This window comes from Pempheris klunzingeri, chromosome 22 (assembly GCF_042242105.1).
Source record: "Pempheris klunzingeri isolate RE-2024b chromosome 22, fPemKlu1.hap1, whole genome shotgun sequence".
NCBI classification, from domain to species: Eukaryota; Metazoa; Chordata; class Actinopteri; order Acropomatiformes; family Pempheridae; genus Pempheris; species Pempheris klunzingeri.
Window position 1 is genome coordinate 1,581,583 of NC_092033.1, and position 20,325 is coordinate 1,601,907.

At 40.1% G+C, this 20,325-nt stretch overlaps 1 protein-coding gene across 1 annotated transcript; it reads left to right on the forward strand.

Annotated features, from left to right (window-relative positions):
- Window positions 1-736: 736 nt before the first annotated feature.
- LOC139221813 (myelin regulatory factor-like protein) lies at window positions 737-20,168 on the forward strand. The gene is made up of 24 exons (XM_070853754.1): window positions 737-794; window positions 4,314-4,387; window positions 5,418-5,511; window positions 6,166-6,227; window positions 6,812-7,265; window positions 7,928-8,119; window positions 8,232-8,427; window positions 8,644-8,720; window positions 9,450-9,560; window positions 9,640-9,733; window positions 9,838-10,038; window positions 10,985-11,093; window positions 11,180-11,289; window positions 11,869-12,014; window positions 14,415-14,567; window positions 14,694-14,756; window positions 15,485-15,531; window positions 16,025-16,186; window positions 16,316-16,363; window positions 16,647-16,731; window positions 17,158-17,232; window positions 17,357-17,468; window positions 19,717-19,788; window positions 20,062-20,168. Exons 2-24 carry the CDS (start codon window positions 4,315-4,317, stop codon window positions 20,152-20,154), a joined length of 2,829 nt encoding a protein of 942 aa, XP_070709855.1. The 5' UTR covers window positions 737-794; window position 4,314; the 3' UTR covers window positions 20,155-20,168.
- The last annotated feature ends 157 nt before the right edge of the window (window positions 20,169-20,325 follow it).

A 20,325-nucleotide genomic window follows, 5' to 3' on the forward strand; every position in this document is an offset into this window, starting at 1 on the left:
GCATTTTAACTCAAACATGATGTTTTTGGTTTCTACGTTTTAGCAAAAATTCAAACTAGGGTTTTGTGTAGATCTGATCAGTTGTTTTTTTCTGAAAAAAAGCCTTCGGGGTTGTTGCACCATCCTTTTTCACCCCTGATGAATTTGCACCGATGACGCCTTTACCTACGTTCTGTTCTTACTACTGCTTCTACCACTTCTGTCCTATAGAGGGAGCTGAAATCACTCATGAATGTTGTTTTGGGAGTCGCTGGAAATCGATCTGCTCTTGAAATATGTTGAAATAAGTGTATTTTCCCCAAATTTTGAACTGTTCCTTTAAGATTGAAGTTAGGTTTGAGGTTTAGGGAATGAATGAATGAATGAACGTCAATGACGGTCCTCACAAGTAGAGTGATTTGACCGTGTGTCTGTGTGGGCGCTTCCTGTGAGCTGACGGCCTGGTTTATGGCTTCATCACACACACACACACACACACACACACACACACAGGTGTGTTCTACGCCTGCGTCAGGTGTGTGAATGTCTTTTACCTTTTTCCTGTTCAAAGCTCAAAGTTCAGCTGGCCGACAGAGACGATCCGCAGACACCACAAAAAACAGGAAACAGGAGAGTTCACGCTGAAAAGGACCTTTTCACCTAAAACCACAGAGGAAGATTCAGGAACTCTGCGGGTGTCGTCCGACTCCGAAGCCGCCTTCACAGATGGATTGCACCTGAGGACGAGCAGCTTGGATAAACCCAGAGATCGCTGCTGATCGGCTGCCTGGCGGCCATCTTGGAGAGACCCGCAGGTGTGTTTGAACAAATATGTCTGTTGGAAAACAGAAAAGGGAGAAAAGAGACGACGAGCTGAAGCTGAAGAGTTTATTTCATCCTCAGTGTTGCAGTTCAGCTACTTCTGAAGTAAAACATCAGAAAATCTGGATCAAAACAGCAAGATTTGATAAATATTCACCATTTTTTTGTCAATTAACAAGTACTTAATTTGGTTTTTCAAAATAAGACTTAACAAAAACACACCAGTCAATCAATGATTAATAATAATAATCACCATCTTAAATATATAAATCCTTAATGCTAACATAAAGAGCTCAAATCATGTCTCCTCCAGTAGTTCAGTTGAATTTACAAATTTTAGAGGATAATGAGGCTGCAAATAATCATTATTTTCATTATCGATTCATCTGTTGATCATTTTCTCAATTAATCAAGACGTTGTTTGGTCCATGAAATGTCAGAAAAGGGAGAAGGTGTCAGTCAGAGGAGCAAAGAAACCAGAATATGATCACTTTTAAGGAGCTGAAAACAGAATTTGGACATTTCTTCTTTAAAACAATACTCAAAATGATGAATTGATCATCAAAGTAAATGGTGATTAACTTGATAGATGACAACTTAATTGATTCATGCAGTTTTAGAGGATAATAACAGTAACTTGTGGTCATAGTCAGTAAGTTATGAGTCCAGTGTAAAACCCAACACATGTATTTTAAATGATTCTTCGTGTTTTATGTTGTTAACGATTCAGTTTCATATAATCTGTAAGTTTAGTAAAAACCTGTTGGAGGCAGACTGAGAACGATTTAGTGTCACGTCCTGAACAATCTATAATAATCTATGATAATCAATCTGTTATAAGAGCTGCAGGTTGAATGGGGTCCACATCAAATCTAAACTATAGTATCTAAAGTATAGTTTCTAAAACCCTCAAATTCCATCATTGAACTCTATTGACAAAAACAGCAATTTTACCTGGTAGAGCACAGGAGTCACTGATCTACTGCAGCTTCGATCAATTAGTGGCTTTAGTGCTTTTAAGGGTTTGTTCAGATCCGACACAATATTTGGGTAACACACAATAACACAAACTAACAGACCGACCGAAGCAGCAGACCAGCAGCTCCTGTGTCCTGTGAGCTAAAATCCCTGTTTTAGTGAATGTAGTCTGGTGTGTGTGCTGTTTGTGGTTAAACCAAAAGGATCTTCCAGGTCTCTCTCTGTAGGGATCCTTTCCATGATGCTGTCACACACTTAGAATAACACTCTGAGCCTGTCAGTGGATCAAACAAGCTCTTTTAGTGGATCTACTGTGATCAGGTGTCCCAAAGCAAAAAAATATGCAATTAGTAAATGTGAGGACATTTTGGAACATCCTGCATTTGATTAATTCTTGTATTATCAGGTAGTTTGAGGTAATAAACAGTTGGAAGAAATAAAATGAAAGTCAGATAAAGATAAATAGCCTCTGGTAAAGGTGGAGCTCATTTTAATAACTTTATATTCTCCTGGGTGGAAAATCAATAATAACATATAAGCAGAGAAATATAATGTTACATAAATCTGTGTTTCCTCATAAAATGATGCATTATTGTGTATTTTATTAGCTTTTGTTGAGTCGACGTGATGCTCAAATGTTCAAATTCACGATTACGTGTTTTCAAAGCTGTGACGTCAAATGTAAATAACCTCTTTTTATACACATAATACAAACAATCAGCCTGATATCAGATAATAAAGTATAATAAAGTCCTGCTAGTGTGACCTTTCCCCCTAAAACGAGTAGGTTTAACTCCATTTTCATGTTATTTACATGAATACTTTTATGCACTTTATTCTATATTTCAAAGAACCTGTAATTTCCTAATATTTTCCACAGACATTTCTACAATACACGCAGTAGGCTACACTTGGTTTATACAGTTTATAGTTAGATATAGTTAGTATAGTATAGTTAGTAGAGCAATTACCTCGAGAAAAAAAGCTAAAATCTTATTAGAAACATTATAATTGTACGTTTGTTTGTCTTATGCACGACCACAAACACAGATACATTTTACATTTCCACATAAATAAGTGGAAACAAGTTTACACTAACTGGAATTAATACATTTTTATTACTAAGAAATGACACGTTTCTTTGTGGGGAATAACTCGGAGAGCAGACGCCTGTGAGACGACTTGAATTAATCAGGTTTCTACGTGTGCTTGAGAGGCTGTAGGTCAGGCTGTGATCAGGCAGTCACACGCTCTGACCTTGAACTCTGCATCAGTATCAGATTTTATGTTATTTCAGCATCATAAATCCATTTGCGTCGCCTACAATCCCAGCATGCACCTGTGGGCAGCGGTGCAGGAGGTACTCAGAGCTTTTACTGAAATAAAAGTACCAACACCACAGTGATGTTTAGGTACATCACTACGAGTAAAAGTCATTTAAAATCTAAATAAAGGGAAAGTTCTGAAGTATTAACATGAATTTTCAAATGTATTTTACACCATTAGATTATAAATACTGATGAATCAATGCACAGTAACAGTTTGATGGTTTAATCTGTTGATATTTTGGACTTTTCTCTCATTTCTAGCCAAATTTAGAGATATAATTTGATCTCTAAGGGACTCGAACAGTCACCAGCATTATTTTAAGTAGATCATATCTTTTGTGTAAACTCTTAATTTGAAATGTTTCCCTCTGAAATGCAGTGGAGTAAAAGCATAAAGTTAATTAACTCAAAATTGTTCTTAAATGATATCTTCTGTATTTTTAAACCTTATTTGTATATATTTTGGTATCTAAGTGACTGGTAGTTACATTAAATGTTGGAACTGGTCCAGTAGATTGTTATTCTAAGTGTGTGACAGCATCATGGAAAGGATCCCTACAGAGAGAGACCTGGAAGATCCTTTTGGTTTAACCACAAACAGCCGTTATATCGCTCTCTGCACACACACCAGACTCCATTGACAAAAACAGTGATTTTACCTCAAAGAACACAGGAGCTGCTGGTCTACTTCTGCCTCGATCAGTTAGTTTGTTAGTGTTATTGTGTAAAATAGATTGTGTTGGATCCAAATCTGCCTTTTAAAACACACAAAAACACAAACAAACTAGCAGATTGAGGCCAGCAGTTCCTGTGTTCTTCAAGATAAAATCACTGATTTTGTCAATGGAGTCTGGTGGCAGGGGTAATCCACTGGATCCTGCAAGTACAGTAATTTTATTTAATTAATGTTTTGTTCTCTATATCTGCTTTAATTCTTCTATGTTATATTATATTAAAATGATCCATATTATAATCTGTATTAATCTATATATAGTTATTCATTCAGTTATTTATGTGAACAAGATGGCGCCCAACAGAACAGACTCTCTTCAGTGCCATGTTTTTATTACCACTTCTTGTATAGCTACTGTTTATTTATCTAATTTCTTTTCCTGTTAATCTTTTCATTCATCTATCTAATGTTTTCACTTCCGAAGCAGCATTGAAGGCAAAAGGGCCCTGGCTGCAGCGCCCCCTGCTGGGCAGCATGGAGCCTGGGGCCGGCCGGCTGCCGCTCCAGGTGCTGGGAGAGAACGAGGCGCTGCAGCAGTTCTTCAGCGGTGAGCTCTCACATCACATCACCCAGGGGGTTCTTGAAGTGGTTCCAAGGGTCCTTGACAATGTTGAAGTGGTCCCAACTGTGCAGGTAGTCCTTGTAGGCCTGGGAGGGGTTCCTTGAGATGGTTCAGCCGGTCCTTGAGGAGAAGATTCCAGGGGCCACGGAGAAGGTTTAAGTGATTCTAGTGGTCCTTGAGGGGGATCCTGGAGTTCTCCATCTGTTGGTCATGGAAAAGTAGATTCCAGGAATCTTTGATGAGGTTCAACAAGTCCTTCAGGAGGATCCTTGAGAGGGATCACCAGCCACTAGAACCAATAACTAGTCTTTAAGCGGTTCTTGAGGAGAAGGTTCTTAAGGTGTTTGAGATGGTTTAAGTGACATTGAAGGTCCTTGAAGACCACATTCCAGGGACCCTTGAGGAAGTTCAAAAGGTCATAGGGTAGTTCTGCTGGTCCTGGAGAAGGAGGTTCCACTGGGCCTTGAAGAGGTTTCAGTGGTCCTTACGGAGGAGCCGTGATTCTTAGATGAGGTTCATGAAGTCCTTATAAGGGTTCAAAGGGGCTTTAAGGAATTTTAAGTGGCCATTGTGGGATTCCACAGGGCCTTGAAGAGGTCTGAGTGATTCCAGGAACCTTAGAGGACGTTCAAGGAGACCTGGTCCCACGGCTTGCAGAGGCAGGTGGCTTAGTCGGTCCTTGACAAGGTTCCAGTGTGTCTCTTCTTCCTGTCTACAAAAACATGCAATTAAAACAAAACAAACAAGTTTCTGCTAAAAATTAATCCAAAATCAAAAGTGAACAAACTTCATTCTGCCTTCAACCACACGGCAACAGAGTCTGCAGCGCTCTGATTGGCTGTTCACTCACATTTTACTTTTCTGTCTCTTAAAATAAATCAGTTTTATAAGAATTAATGCTCAAATCACACAAACGCTCACATATATGATACATTATCTATTTCTTTATCTTCCTCTGGTCATTGTGGTCAAGAACTATTGATTACAGTGTGTGTGTGTGTGTGTGTGTGTGCAGGTCAGGATATGAGTCGGGTGTTGGACAGCTCTGTCGCCGTGGATACGAGCATCCTGGAGCAGTACCTCAGCAACGACATGGACCCCGACAGCATGTAAGACCCTTTTTGACATTTAATTATGAATTTTAAAATAATTTTCTTTTATAAAGTCCAACACAAAGATTGTTGCAGTTGGTTTTCCAGCATTAAAGAAAATAGTTTGTTCTAAAATATAACGTGTGTCTGAATTAAGCACTAATTAGCAACTGGTAGAAAGGTAGTAAGAGTTCTGCCGGTGATAAACATACATTGTCTTTGTCTTTGTCATTCCTTGGCACACACACTGTTATATAACACACACACACAAACAGCATTGACCCAGTTGGTTATCGGTTGAGTGAAGGTCGTAGATACAGTTGTTGAGATCCCATTAAAAACAATATAAGACACACTTTATCAAACGTAAAAAACACTTTCCAAAGCACAAAGTTAAAATCATATTAGAAAATAAAAAGTTTGCCATTAAATTTGGAGAAAAACAATGAAAAAAGAACATTTTTACAGAGTTTGGAGAAGTTTTAAAACAGAAACTACAACAAATTCCACCAAACCTGCAATATGAAAAAACTAAAGACTAAAGAAAATATATATATTTTAATAAGTTAAACGACAAGTAATCAATTAAATCAGTTTGATCCAGTCTGTGAGTGGCCAGCTGAGGTACACAAAGGTTACCGCATGTTAACCAGTCCTTTTGTTTTTTCCCAGCATGCTCCCTGAGACGCCCCCTGACTCGAGCTCGGAGGCCTGTTCACCTGCACAGATTCCAGGTAACAAAAAACAGACAAGTAAACCAAAGTCTGTCTGTCTTTCTTTGGAAGTTGTAACATTCATTGATTAATCATTATTTATGTAGCGTCAATTCATGAGAAACTTTACCTCAAGACACTTTACATAAAGACCAGGTCTAGACCAACAAGAAGGATTTAAGAATACCCACATGAGACATAACAACAAGCAACAACCGTAGCACCAATAGTCACTATAATAAGAAGAATAGGAATAATGAGCAATATGACAGCAATGAATAATATGACAATAACAAATAAAGGAATAATAATAGACTAATAATTGATAATGACTAATAATAGTAATCGCAGCAAGGCAGATTTATTTATATAGCACCATTCAGACATAAGGCAATTCAAAAAGCTTTACAGGGACATAAAACACAATAAAAACAAGACACAGAAACATTAAATTGTTTGTAAAAGATAATAAAAGCAGAAGAAAAGAGATAGTTGAAGCTTAAGAGAAGATAAAGTAGCAGTACCATGATCCAGGTACCTGAGGGAGAGAAAATTAGCTTATAGCCTGAAAATGTTGGTTGATATGGTGGTTTTCTGATTGGCAGACTTCCACTACGAGCAGCGCTATTGGTCCAACCAGCCGACCATCCAGGAAGTAACCCAGCCAACACAACGGGCCGCCCCCTCCTCGTCCTGTCGCTTTAAGGATCGAGGCTCCGCTCCTGCACCCCCTGAGCTGCTGACCCACGATCAGCTCCGCGATTTGGGCCTTACTAACACTTACATCAAGCCCGGGACCTCAACTGCCCCACCTGCCCCACCTGCCCCACCTGCCCCACCTGCCCCCCTGCACCGGCACACACACCACTCACCCGACCACACACACTACCTGAGTCCTGAGAGCTACTCGCAGGTTTACACCCCTCCCACACCGCCTTCCCCGTCACTGCCCCCCTCAAACAGCTACGCCACACCCTGCAATGGTGCTGGCCTGGTCCCACATTTAGCCACGCCTCCTCCGACCTGCCTGCTGGGCTCCACCTCCTCGCTACAGACCTGGTAAGCAAACCGCCAGTGTTGCTAGTTTTGTCCGAGACTCCAGCTACCTGTTAAAAGGACACGGGGTGTTGTACACTGAATGAAATTTGTGATTTGGGGTTGTATGAATAAAATTTGACGTGAGTTGAATTTACTACTAAACTGGACCAAGGAACAGCTAGTAGACCTTTGCTGGACGACCTCCAGGTTGTGGTCCAGTTCAGAATGGGACAAGATTTCAAACATCAGTGATATTTTAAACTTTCAAAATCTGCAATCAACTCAAAATTTAGAAATATATCAACATATATTCAGATCCCAGAGGAAGCGTGCAAACAGAAGACAGTAGTGGGACTAAACATGAGCCTTGTGGAACACCACAAGTATGATGAGCAGTAGGGGATGAAGCAGGACAAATAGAAATGGAGAACTTTCTATGATTGAGGTAGAAGAGTAGGACATTATCAGCTGTTAAAGTCCAGAAATACCAAGATGGAGTATATCATCTCGTATGGTCAACAAATTATGACCAATTATTCCATTTCCTGTCATGACTATGAATCATATTTATACCTGAGGCGATGCGGTTAAACCAACTTTCAGGTGAGCAAAATGCCGACTGAGTCAGTTAGTACTGGTTTTCAGGTCTGAGCTCTGAATCTGTCTGTCTAATGCTGCTTCAGCTCTCCAGACAGTAAAAAGAGGAGGAGGTCTGAGTGTGAGGAACCATCGGCGGGGATCGAGGCCTCCTGCGGTGAAGGCGACGGGACTCGTGTTGGCGGCGGACTGAGTTTGGGATCCTACCAGCTGCTGACGTGGGATCAGTACAGGCCAGAAGAGTGGAGCACTTTGTTCAACAGCAGCTACCAGACCCTGTGAGTACAGAGCCAGCTGAATCTGTGTGTTTGATTTTAAATGGTTTTAAATGAGCACCTGCACAAAGTTCAGTCGGCTTTAATCTCAACAGCTTTTGGTTTGTGTGTCCAGGTCTCCTCCCGCCTACCACGTGGACACAGATAAAGGTTTCATCTACTCTGCAGCTGACGAGGCCTTCGTCTGCCAGAAGAAGAACCACTTCCAGGTCACGGTTCACATCGGCATGGCCTCGGAGCCACAATATTTCAGAACGCCCAGCGGGCCGCAGCCGGTCGACCACTTCCAGATCAAAGTGTTTGGAGTCAAGGTGCGTACAAGTCTCTCCAACCAAATACAAGGAAGAAGCTTCAAGCTATAATGAAAGGCAGAAAAAGATCTATAAATTGCTAGCGTAGCAGCAGTTAGCATTGGAGCTACTTGCTGACCAACAACTGCAGAAAAGTCTTGAACTTCTACACCATGTTTTCCCCCAACCAGCAGCAGGCGCTCAGTATGTATGACCTGTATGTGTCACTCCTCACAGCTGGACTGTCCGAGCCAACAGGTGACCATCGAGCAGTCTCAGCCCGACCGCAGCAAGAAGCCTTTCCACCCCGTCAGGTAGATACGAGACGAAGCATCCAGCCGTCATGTTCAGCTGAAAATATAATATACTTACCTGCTTTTTCCCAAGATATTATGAGCCCAACCCACTGCAGGTCTGAAGGGACAAAGATCTGACACTCGGCTCCTAAATTGCCGTTATAGTTCTAATAATGTTTGGCATGTATGGACACATGTGGTCGCCTGATAAAAGGAGATCAGGTGGAGCCTGTGGTTTAGTCGACCTGTGAAGGCCTCTACATGGAACATATGTAATCTAAGAAATTATAAACAACGGCTCCTTAAACAGGCTCAACGTTTGTAGAAATGAATTTGGTAGCAGATTAGCTACTTAAGCTAATGCTAGCTGGTTGAAAACAGGCTCCTGCTAATGACCCAATGTTCCCACCTGATTCATTTTAAATCGAGGACCCTGAGAAAGGATCCTAAATATTTCTATACTAAAAAAAACTGATCCTGTTGCTGCGTGTTCTGGATAAAAAGTCAGAATCCTCAACAAATGATCATTTATGTCAAAAAATTTAGATAAAGAAGATTATTTCGCGTTTTCACTCCACTGGCCACAAGGGGCAGCGATGAGCGTATTGATACGATCGATATGATACGATTATTCGCAGTCAGTGGCTTGGAAGTTGGTATGGATCGCCGGCAACTCTTGTTTTTTTTGAATATGCATTTAAATAAATTGTAAAAGTGCACAAACTTAAATTAGTTGTGATCCTCCAGGGTCAGTCTGCCCGGCGGCAAAATCACCAAGGTCACGCTCGGCCGGCTGCACTTCACTGAGACGACGACCAACAACATGAGGAAGAAAGGCAAACCCAACCCTGACCAGAGGTGTGTGAGTGAGTAGAGGAGAGAGACAATGAATGAACGAGCGGTCAGAGCTACATGCTAATCTAGAGCTTGTTTGTAGATATTTCCAGTTGGTGGTTGGTCTGTACGCTGCGGCGGGCGGAGAGGAGACCTTCCTCCTCACGGCTCTGACGTCGGAGAGAATCATCGTCAGGGTAACGACCTCAAACCAATGACCTCCGAACCATGAATCAATCAATAAGGCAAGAGAAATCTTATTTATCAATCAGTCACATGCAGCGGCGTCTCCCCTCCGCAGGCTTCCAACCCCAGCCAGTTTGAGACGGACGGAGACGCCCCGTGGCAGCGCGGGGCGGCGCAGGACGCCGTCGTCTGTCAAGGCCGAGTTGGCATCAACACCGACTCTCCTGACGAGGCGTTAGTCGTTTGCGGCAACGCCAAGGTGATGGGCGCCGTCATGCAGCCGTCCGACTGCCGCGCCAAGGAGAACATCCAGGAGGTCAGACAGTGAAGCACCACAGACACCACAGCAAAATATGGATTCATTAATTAAAGGATGTACAAAAAGTGTTGGAATTGGTCCAGTAGTTATGTTTGATCCACTGACAGGCTCAGAGTGTTATTCTAAGTGTGTGACAGCATCATGGAAAGGATCCCTACAGAGAGAGACCTGGAAGATCCTTTTGGTTTAACCACAAACAGCACACACACCAGACTACATTCACTAAAACAGGGATTTTAGAGAACAGGACACAGGAGCTGCTGATCTTCACCTGCCTCGATCAGTTAGCTTGTTTGTGTTACTGTGTGGTTTTGGTGTTTTAAAGAGTGCATTTGCATCCAGCACAACACACAATAACCCAAACAAACTAACTAACTGATTGACCAGGAGTGGCAGGCTCAAGCTGCAGTCTGGTGGAAAAATATGAAAAAAATAAAATAAATCCAAGGTTTAAAATTACCAGAAATATTTGTGTAACACAAAATAACACAAACCAGCGAGATGAAACTCTGAATATTCAAGATCAATGTCGTAAATTTATGAGAACGAAGGCATAAATATGATCAGAAACTCAGAAAAGAGCCACATCGCTTCACTTTTTCCAAAATTGGATCAATCTGCCACAGATTGATATTGGATACTGATACAATGTTTTAAGATGTTTTAAATTAAAAGTATAATTCAATCAGGTCGTCGACTGCAGGCAGAATATACAGCAAGCGGTGGCGTCTGTGTCGTGATTTGGTATTTTAATCTAAGAGAGATTTTCTGATAAATTTCTTTTAATTTCTAATGAATTCATGACTTTGTCGGACAATATTCCAGTTTTTCTCCTAAATTCTCCTCTTTGTTCTCAGAGAATATATCCGTTCTTTTTGCTCCTCTAACTCTGCAAATGTTTATTCTTTTATCTACTTCTTTTTATTTTATCTTTGTTTGTCAGGTGGACTCTGAGCAGCAGCTGAGGAGAATCACTCAGATGAGAATAGTGGAGTTTGATTACAAACCAGAGTTTGCCTCCATCATGGGGATAGACCACACCCACCAGACAGGTCAGTTATCCTGATGTTTACTCCCTCAGGTGAGCGCGACGCTTTCTGCTGTGTGTCTGATGTTTTACCTCCACCTGGTGCTTCAGGTGTCATCGCTCAGGAGGTGAAGGAGCTGCTGCCGTCGGCGGTGACGGAGGTCGGAGACGTCAGCTGTTCTGACGGACTGAACATCCCCAGCTTCCTTATGGTGGACAAGGTAACCCCCCCCCCCGCTCCCTCTTTCTTCTTCCCTTCCTGCGTCTTTACTGGTTAATGTTCTCCACATTTGTGACAAGCAGCACAGGAAACGTTGGGTTTTCCAAACGTGCTGGTTGTTTACGAAGGGGATTTATTATTGTAGTCATGGAAATGTTTAATTTTCTTTGTATAGTCCATGAAATGTCAGCAATAAGTAAATTAGAGGTCTTGTTTTCTCTGACCAACACTCCACAATCCAAAGATATTTAATGAAAATCACACCTGAGAAGCTGGAAGCAGAAGATATTTGACTTTTTTTTCAGTTTCACTTTTGTTGCTCATAAATATTCTGCTTCATATAATTTCTTATGAAACATTTCTTTCACCAAAGTGAAAATCAATATCCACTAAAGATAGAAGTTTATTTGTTAGTGCTGAACAACTACAGCTCCCATGATCCTTAGCCACAAGCATTTAACCAGATTTAATGTTGAATGTGAGGAACACCGTCACTACAAAAACAAAATTGGTCTTTGTACACTCACAGTGTTCCCTCCTCCTCCTCTTCCTCCTCTTCCTCCTCCTCCTCCTCCTCCAGGAGCAGATCTTCATGGAGAACGTCGGGGCGGTGCAGCAGCTGTCGAAGCTCACCGACAACCTGGAGACTCGAATCATAGAGCTGGAGGGCTGGAACCGCCGACTGGCGAAGCTGAAGAGCCTGACGGGCAGCCTGCGCTCCACCGGGTACCTTCATCCATTCATTTATCCATCCGTTCATCTCTTATCATGCTTATCATCATTTACAGGGCTGGACTGAAGCTCATTCATGGTCAGCAAGTACTGGCTGCAAGTCCTCCACCAGCATTATTGATTAAAGTATAAATATGAACAAACTAATGAACAGAGGCAGCGGTGGGCCAACACCTCCTGTGGTCTGTGAGGTAAAATGAATGTTTTTATCAATGGAGTCTGGTGGCTTTGAAGAGACACAAAAAAGTTTTCCAGGTTTTTTTCCAGGTAAATTTGAGACTTAAATTTAGCTCCTGCTTACTGCACACACACCAGACTACATTCACTAAAACAGGGATTTTAGCTCACAGAACACTGGAGTGGCTGGTCTACTGCTGCCACTGTCTGTTAGTTTGTTTGTGATATTGTGTGACTTTGCTGTTTTAAAAAAGGTTAAGAATGAATCTGAACTGACCCTTTATAACAACAAAGTCACACAATAACATAAACAAACATAACTGATCAAGACATCATTTGACCAGCAACTATTTTGTAAAATCCCTGTTTTAGTGAATGTAGTCTGGTGTGTGTGCTGTTTGTGGTTAAACCAAAAGGATCTTCCAGGTCTCTCTCTGTAGGGATCCTTTCCATGATGCTGTCACACACTTAGAATAACACTCTGAGCCTGTCAGTGGATCAAACAAGCTCTTTTAGTGGACCTACTGTGATCAGGTGCAGTTGTTTTAAAGGCTTATCTTTCAGCCACTGCACCAAAATAAGTAAAAATGTCTGCAGGACTAAACTAGTCGGCTTCAGGAGTGTAAACGTTTTAAAGATTTACCTGTAGATGTTAAAAAGAAACCTTGTGCTTGGGCTTGTAGCAAATAACCTGAAAACATTTTGATAATAATATTTAGTAATAAAATAATAAAATAAGTAAGTAATAAAAAAAATTGGATTGGGATTTGTTCAGAAAGTTTGACTGGACTTAAAGGAGCAGTTAGCTTCATATTTAAAGTCCTCATATAGAGAATGAACCATCTATATATCCTATCTATATATAATTCTTTTAAAATGAAGCATGTGAACAGTGAAATAATCAGTGTGTTAGTGCACGTCAGGTCATACAACGCCGTGGAAAACTACTCAGGAAGTGTGTGTGTGTGTGTGTGTGTGTGTGTGTGTGTGTGTGTGTGTTGCATAACGGGAGCATTACTGTTATCAGAGCATCAGTTCAAGGACGCTCGTGTCTCTTAAGGCTACTGTGTGTTTTATGGCTTTAACCAGCTCGACCCTCCGCAGCACAAACCAACACAGTGTCACAGCCTCTTGTTGTGGTTCTGGTTCGTCTGTGTTGACGGTAAAACTGCGACGGATTCAGACCAGCAGGAGGCTTTTAGTCTGAATAATGATCGTTCAGTGTCTTGTTGTCATTGATAATCAGGATAATCTGAAGTCCAACTTGTTTATTTCATTAATTGTGAATTTGTTTTCTTTATCTTTTTCATTTCTTCGTTTATTTTTGATACAAATCTACATCCTTTATAAACACACAGAGTAATAATAAGACAATAATAACAGCAATAATACAAATACAAGATATTAATAATACAAACACACTGATTCCTGCTCGTCACTGCAGATATTGATCTTGCAGCGACATCAAACTACAAACTACAGAAGATCAGACGCACCAGAATCACTTTAGATTAATAATAAACTTTTATCTTTAACGTTAAAGTTGTTTTTCACATGATCCATATTCTATCTTTTTTCTTCCTCTTTGCTTCGCGAGCATCCTGGATTGATTCGTTTGAATCAAATCAATCAATCAAACAATCTAATCAGCCGTCTGTATTGTCTGTATCTTTTCCACTCTGCGTCCAGATTTAGGGAATTTTTACTTATTTTACTAATTACTAAAAAAGTAGCAGTAAAACTGTATTTCACACAACAGTGGTGGGAGCGAATCTGATCAACTATCAATCAATCAATCAATCAATTCATTTATTTATTTATTCATTTATTTATTTCACCTCAGTATGTGAACGTTTCCAACCCACATTTATGTCACATTAAATGTTTTGCTGGGGTTTTGTGAAATGCTGTTTTGTTTTTGTTGTGCAAAGAATTGCCAATAAAGAAAGTGATTGATTGATTGATTGACTGATCACACTACTAACTGTGGGAAATGTAGGCCACAAAGCTCAGCTGAACTGCGCTCTATGTCGCACACACAAGTATTATTTTATTATCTACTAATTCACAAAGCTTCTTTTAATTTGCTGTGATGGAGGAATGAAGTTTAAAGTTTCATCATTATTTCTCTGCTCTTTCTTGGACGATCTGTTTGACAAGTGATTTCAGAATAAAAGCTGGATTTCTTTCTTGTGTTTTCTCCAACAGGAAACCCAGGAAACACAGCAGTGTGTCGACGCCGCCGAGTCCTGACGTGTGCAAGACGGGTAAAGTCCAGAAGGACGGCTGGAGCCAGAAGTACGGCCACTGTCTGCAGCACAAAGTCCTGCAGGCCAGCGTCTTCACCCTGCTCGCCACTATGGCCTTCTGGTGAGGCGTGATGTCACTTCCTGTTTTTACTGCATAGAAATCAAATGTGTAAACTGAAAAAGAGAAATATTGATCTAAAGCATCTATGGTGTGTGTGTGTGTGTGTGTGTGTGTGTGTGTGTTCAGCGTCATCTCTATCACCGTTCTGTACCTGCTAACCCTGAAGGATGAAGACTTTCCCGGCAACAGGTGACCAAGTCTTTTATTATAATAGGAATCACCATTTATTTTCACTTAATTAAAGCCCTGTAATCACCAAATAACACCTGGCACCCACTGAATGCCCCCAAGGAAAACCTAGTCACACCTTTACAACCATTAAAAGTGTCATAGCCACCCCAGAGTAATACCTTAGCATCCATTAGCATTAGCATCCCTTTCATGTTGGCAGCCACACACATTGCCATCGACACACCCACCAACATGCTACCAACTACACTGACGTTGAGTTGCCGATAAAGTGTTGCCGAATTGCTGGTGAACGGACTTGTGTACGTACTAATTTGCGATTATCTTTAATAGCTAGTAAATATGATTCAGTAGCATTGCACAGAAGCTAATGCTAACTAGCATAGCGCCAGCTCAGTAACGCGCCACCACAGCTAGCCGTTGTGATTTAACCGTGTACGTTACATGTATGTTTGCTACATGAACGTTACTCTGGCAACCACCGATTAACACCCTACCATTGGTATTTAATTTGTGACCAATTACAGTCGCCTGGCAACCACCTAGCAACACCCTGGTAGTTTCTTAGCAACCACACACCTACAAACCATTCTGGAGCAACGATTTGTACTTTGTCAACCTGTAAATCTAATCACATAACATAACAAAAACATAAACATCAACATTTAAACATGTTTTCATGTTTCCCAATTAGCATAGCAACGCTAACGGCTGTTTTTGTCTGTTAGTAACGGCAGCGTGGTTCCTCTGCACACCACAGCCTGGAGCAGCACAGGTAACACCGACTGTGTTTACACTCACACAGAGGATGGAAACCGTTCTACTCATGTTCATGTTCACAGCCAATAAGATGTAGTCTTTATAATGATTGTTCAGTATCTTGTTTTTATGGATAATCAGGATAATTTATTTCATTAATTGTGAATTTGTTTTCTTTATCTTTTTCATTTGTTTATATTTGATACTGTTCCAATCTCAAAATACAAATCTATATCCTTTATAAACACACAAAGTAATAATAAGACAGCAGCTAATTGTGCAAAAATACACAATACACATACAAATACAAGATATTAATAATATAAATACACAAAAAATATTGATCTTGCAGTGACATCAAACTGCAGAAGATCAGAATCACTAGAATCACTTAAATCCTGAGATTAATCTAAACTTTTATCTTTAACGTTAAAGCAGTTTCACACATGAAAAGAAAAATGTTCAAATTGTTCATTTCTACGACGATGACGCCCTCTTCTCTCCACCAGCCTCACCGACCACTCCGCCTGGTCCTTGGCCTCCGGACGTGGACTTCTGTGACCTGCTGTACTGCAATGACGTTTACTGCTGCTCTCCACCAGCAGGGGGCAGCAGCGACTCCAACATCACCTCCACAGAGTCGGCCAGAGCGGACGAGTCTGTTGTGGCAGGTAACCACAGCTCAGTCCAGAGCCTGTTGGTACAAACATGAATACAAACAGACAAACAGCACGAGAAACTAACTGGAGTGTGTGATCCTGATCTAATGGTTTAATGGTTGGTGTGTTTTTGCTCAACAGAAAGACGAAAAAAAAAACTTTATGACAAGCTGAAAAGTGCCAGAGACTGTAAGTGTTAAGACCGTCGATAAGATAAGATAAGATAAAAAAATAAGACAAGATAAAATGAAACAAGATAGAAGAAAGATAAGACAAGACAACCTATAATAATAACCTATAATAATAATGATGATTTAGTTAGTTGTGTATTTTATGTATTAATCTGAATCCTAAAAAAGTAACTACACATGTCCAGTAAACGTAGGGGAGTAAAAATGTTGTAGAGTATAAAGTAAGTGGGCAGCCATGCTGTACTGATACATCTCTATGATACTCTCTCTCTCTCTATCAGGGACGAACACTACCATCCAGTATTTCATGATCAAAGAGAATCAGCAGGTGATTGACAGCAAATACTGCCTGAGAGACGAATGTGGGTGAGTGAAAAAAGCCATTACGTCGCTCTCTCCAAAGCCACCAGACTCCATTCATAAAAACAGTGATTTTAACTCACAGAACACAGGAGTTGCTGGTCTACCGCTGCCTCTATCAGATGTTTGTTTGTGTTATTGTGTGACTTTGGTGTTTTTAAAGAGTTAGTTTGGATCCAACACAACATTTGCGTAACACACAATAACCCAAACAAACTAACAGATAGAGGCAATGATACACCAGCGACTCCCATGTTCTGCAAACAGTAAAATTACTGTTTTTGTCAATGGAGTCTGGTTGCAAAATATGTAAAACATTAGGACCCAGGTTTAAAATAATGGAATCAGTATAAACAATATGTCCATCAGATCCAATGGTGGGAAGTATTCATATTGACTTGATTGACTGATTGATCTGTGTGTTTCCTCCAGGCCTGGTAGATACGTCTACAGAGTTCCTGTCAGCCAGTTTGTCCCAGTTAACATGAGAGTCACCCTGCTCATGAAGTAAGTAATGACAGTATCACCCTCCCAGCTGTAGTCTGTGGTGAATGTAACAATGAATACATATTTCAGTGAGGTTTTAGACGTGAAAACATCATTACCAAACTAAACTTTTGTGTCTGTGCAGTTCTACAGAGCTGCTGGTGGTTTATCTGTGCAGCGTTGACGAGTCAGCGGCCTGCTCAGCTCTGCTGGATATAAACACTGTCACTGGGAGCAGATACCCATCAAACACACAGGTAAATATCCTCACAGACCAGGTGAGTGGTTGATTACACTCTGAGACACTGAGAACTGAAGCCATTCTCGCTTCGTCTCCGCTCATTACAGAGTCACCAGACTCCATTGACAAAAACAGCATTTTAATCCTCACAGAAAACGGGAGACCTGTTCTAACGCTTTCTTGTTCAGTGAAATAACACGTCAGTTTGGACCCAAACTAACCATTTGAAGCACCAAAGTTGCACAATAACATAAACTATCTAATAGATCGAGGCAGCAGTAGCACAGCGAACGCCTGTGTTCTGCGAGGTAAAATTGCTATTTTTGTCAATGGAGTCTGGTGGCTGTGAAACAAGCAAAGAGAAAGAGAGAATGGCTTTGGTACGGCAAGGTAAAGCAGTGAAAATATTCCAAAAGTAGCTAAGATACGTGTTTCTGCTGCCTTAATCTGTGCTGGGACATCAAGTAGTACTTACCTACTTAAGGTAATAGACTGTCCCACTTGAAAAAATCTGAACTATCCCTTTATCACATGGAAGTATTTAATAGAGCTGATTTTCATCTTTAGGGATGAGTGTTCAGTACTGAAAGCTGATTAAATCTGATCTCGTTCAAGTTATTTTGTTGATTTAAGTCAGAACAAATGAGTGTTTTTAAGCTTTTTGCTTTTATTTTAGACACAATATAAAAGAAACACGGTACAATATAAAAAATACAAAGAAATAGGTTTTAAAAGGATTAAAAACAAAGTGAAATTGAAGATTAAAATGAATGCAAACACTTAATAATACAGCCATCAAAGTACAGTGTAATTTCAGCGTATGAGTCAAATACCAATGAAATATAAGGAGTTATAAATTCCATTTTAACGTGGGTGTGGTGTCTCAATGGTTTTTGATTTTACAGGACTTGACATGAGACCAACAGAAAATTACACTAACTCTTAGCTAAAGTTTTGTTTTATTATTATCAGTTTTCAGCTGCAGTTCGGTTAGGTTTAGGCGTCAAAACTACTTGGTCTGGTTTAGCAAAAGATCATGGTTGGATTTAAAATGATAAAGTCAAACCTAAACATAGAGGGCAGCGGAAATTAAACACAAAAACATACAGAAAGTACCAAACTACACTGGGATTATTTGTGTTTTATGAAAAGTTAAATGAAAAGTGAGATTTCTGGACTTCGACGGTCGCCATAAACAAAACACGTGTAATTTCCCTCATGGAAAAAAGGTAAACTGGACTTTTATTCTTTATATGTGTGTTTGAGGGTCACTGAGGTTCCAGTCCACTAACTCGGTTACCATTACAGTTAATAATGCAGGACGTGTGGGGAAAACACCGGTGAATAATGGATGTGTGGTTGGGTTTCCCTCACGTCGGGACGACAACACGCTAATCACAGCCTCGGTCACGCTAATCCAGGACACACACGTGTTACAGGACCACACACACACGGCAGTATAGTAAACTAAACACTGTTTGTTTCAGGTTTTTAGGATAATTTTAATGTTATTAGTTGTTATTACACAGCTTTGTTGAATACTTGACTCTGATTTAAGTTATTCTGCGGTTATTTCGGTGTCAGATCATTCCTATCGGCGTAGCGAAGGCAAAAAAATCATTTTCAAATCAATAAAATCAGTTTTAAATCAGTATTTTGTGTCAAATTGTTGATTTCTGTGGTACAAAGCCGTGTAATAAATGTGTTATAACCCATTTTATATATATATTATAACCCAGTTTTTCCATTACGTTTCCATGTGCGTCATCATTTGCTTATTTGCAAAGTTAAAGCAGATGTATTAGAGCTGTAACAAGTAATCAATAAATCAATTAGTTAATTCTGCAACTGTTTTAATAACCCATTAATCATGCGAGTCGTTCTCTTATTTGACAGTAAACAGAATATTTTAAAGGTTTGAAGCATTAATTAGACAAAAGAAGCTATTTAATTATATTTTTTCACATTTTGTCGACTAAACTTTTAATCAGAAGATATTCTTTGTTTAATTTGCGCTGCCGTTTTTATCTGTATTTCACAGATTTTAACCCAAACCATCATCTTTTCCAACAGCTAACCAAGTAGTTTTAGTGCCTAAACCTAACCGAACGTCACAGAAAACTGATTATGATAAAAGGAAGTTTACAAATGCTGCACATTTTATGACATTTTGCTTCACAAAAAAACAGTTTTCAGTCTAAAGAGGAGTTCGAAGCGTTGAATAAACCTGGAGTTCGTTTTGTTTTCTGTCTCCGTCTGTGCAGGGGGAACACGAATGGCCTCTTCACGTGGCTCGGCTGTATCACAGCTCGTATCACTTTCGCTCCACAGTCGCCGTAAGAAGCTGATTTTTCTCTCTTATATCCAAGGGTTGTGCATGAAATAAAAAAATATTGTGTGTGAATTATATAAAATATGATATATCAGAAAAATGATAGAAAAATCATGTTAATGAATAATGATATAAAAAAAATTGGACTTTAAATGTTGTTTCTGGGAACAAATCTACTTTTTCTACTTCACTTTTTAGCAGATTTTTGTTGTCGGTCTTTATTAACAATAAGTTTATTTACTACATTAATAAAAGTAATGTGATTCTCTCTCCTCAGGGTCAAGCGAACTGCAGTACCGACCACCACTACGCGGGGGCGCTGTTTACTGACTACCACTTCCACTTCTACAGACACTGCATACACTCGTAGACGCTCCTCTAATGCAGTAACACAGCAAATATCTACATTTCTCACCCAGAGTTGACAATCAGACAGGAAGAAGCAGACGTTCATGTTGTTTTTTTTTTTAAGCTGCAAATGTATTTTTATTGTGATATAAGTTTCGGCATAATAAGAAAAGAAGCACAACATTTCTCTTTA

What these genes read in the sequence shown, in the direction of transcription:
- LOC139221813 (XM_070853754.1), top strand. Translation starts at nt 4,315, where the DNA reads ATGGAGCCTGGGGCCGGCCGGCTGCCGCTCCAGGTGCTGGGAGAGAAC. An exon ending in GACATGGACCCCGACAGCAT is followed by an intron (nt 5,512 to 6,165) that starts GTAAGACCCTTT and finishes GTTTTTTCCCAG; the next exon opens with CATGCTCCCTGAGACGCCCC. An exon ending in AAACCCAACCCTGACCAGAG is followed by an intron (nt 9,561 to 9,639) that starts GTGTGTGAGTGA and finishes GCTTGTTTGTAG; the next exon opens with ATATTTCCAGTTGGTGGTTG.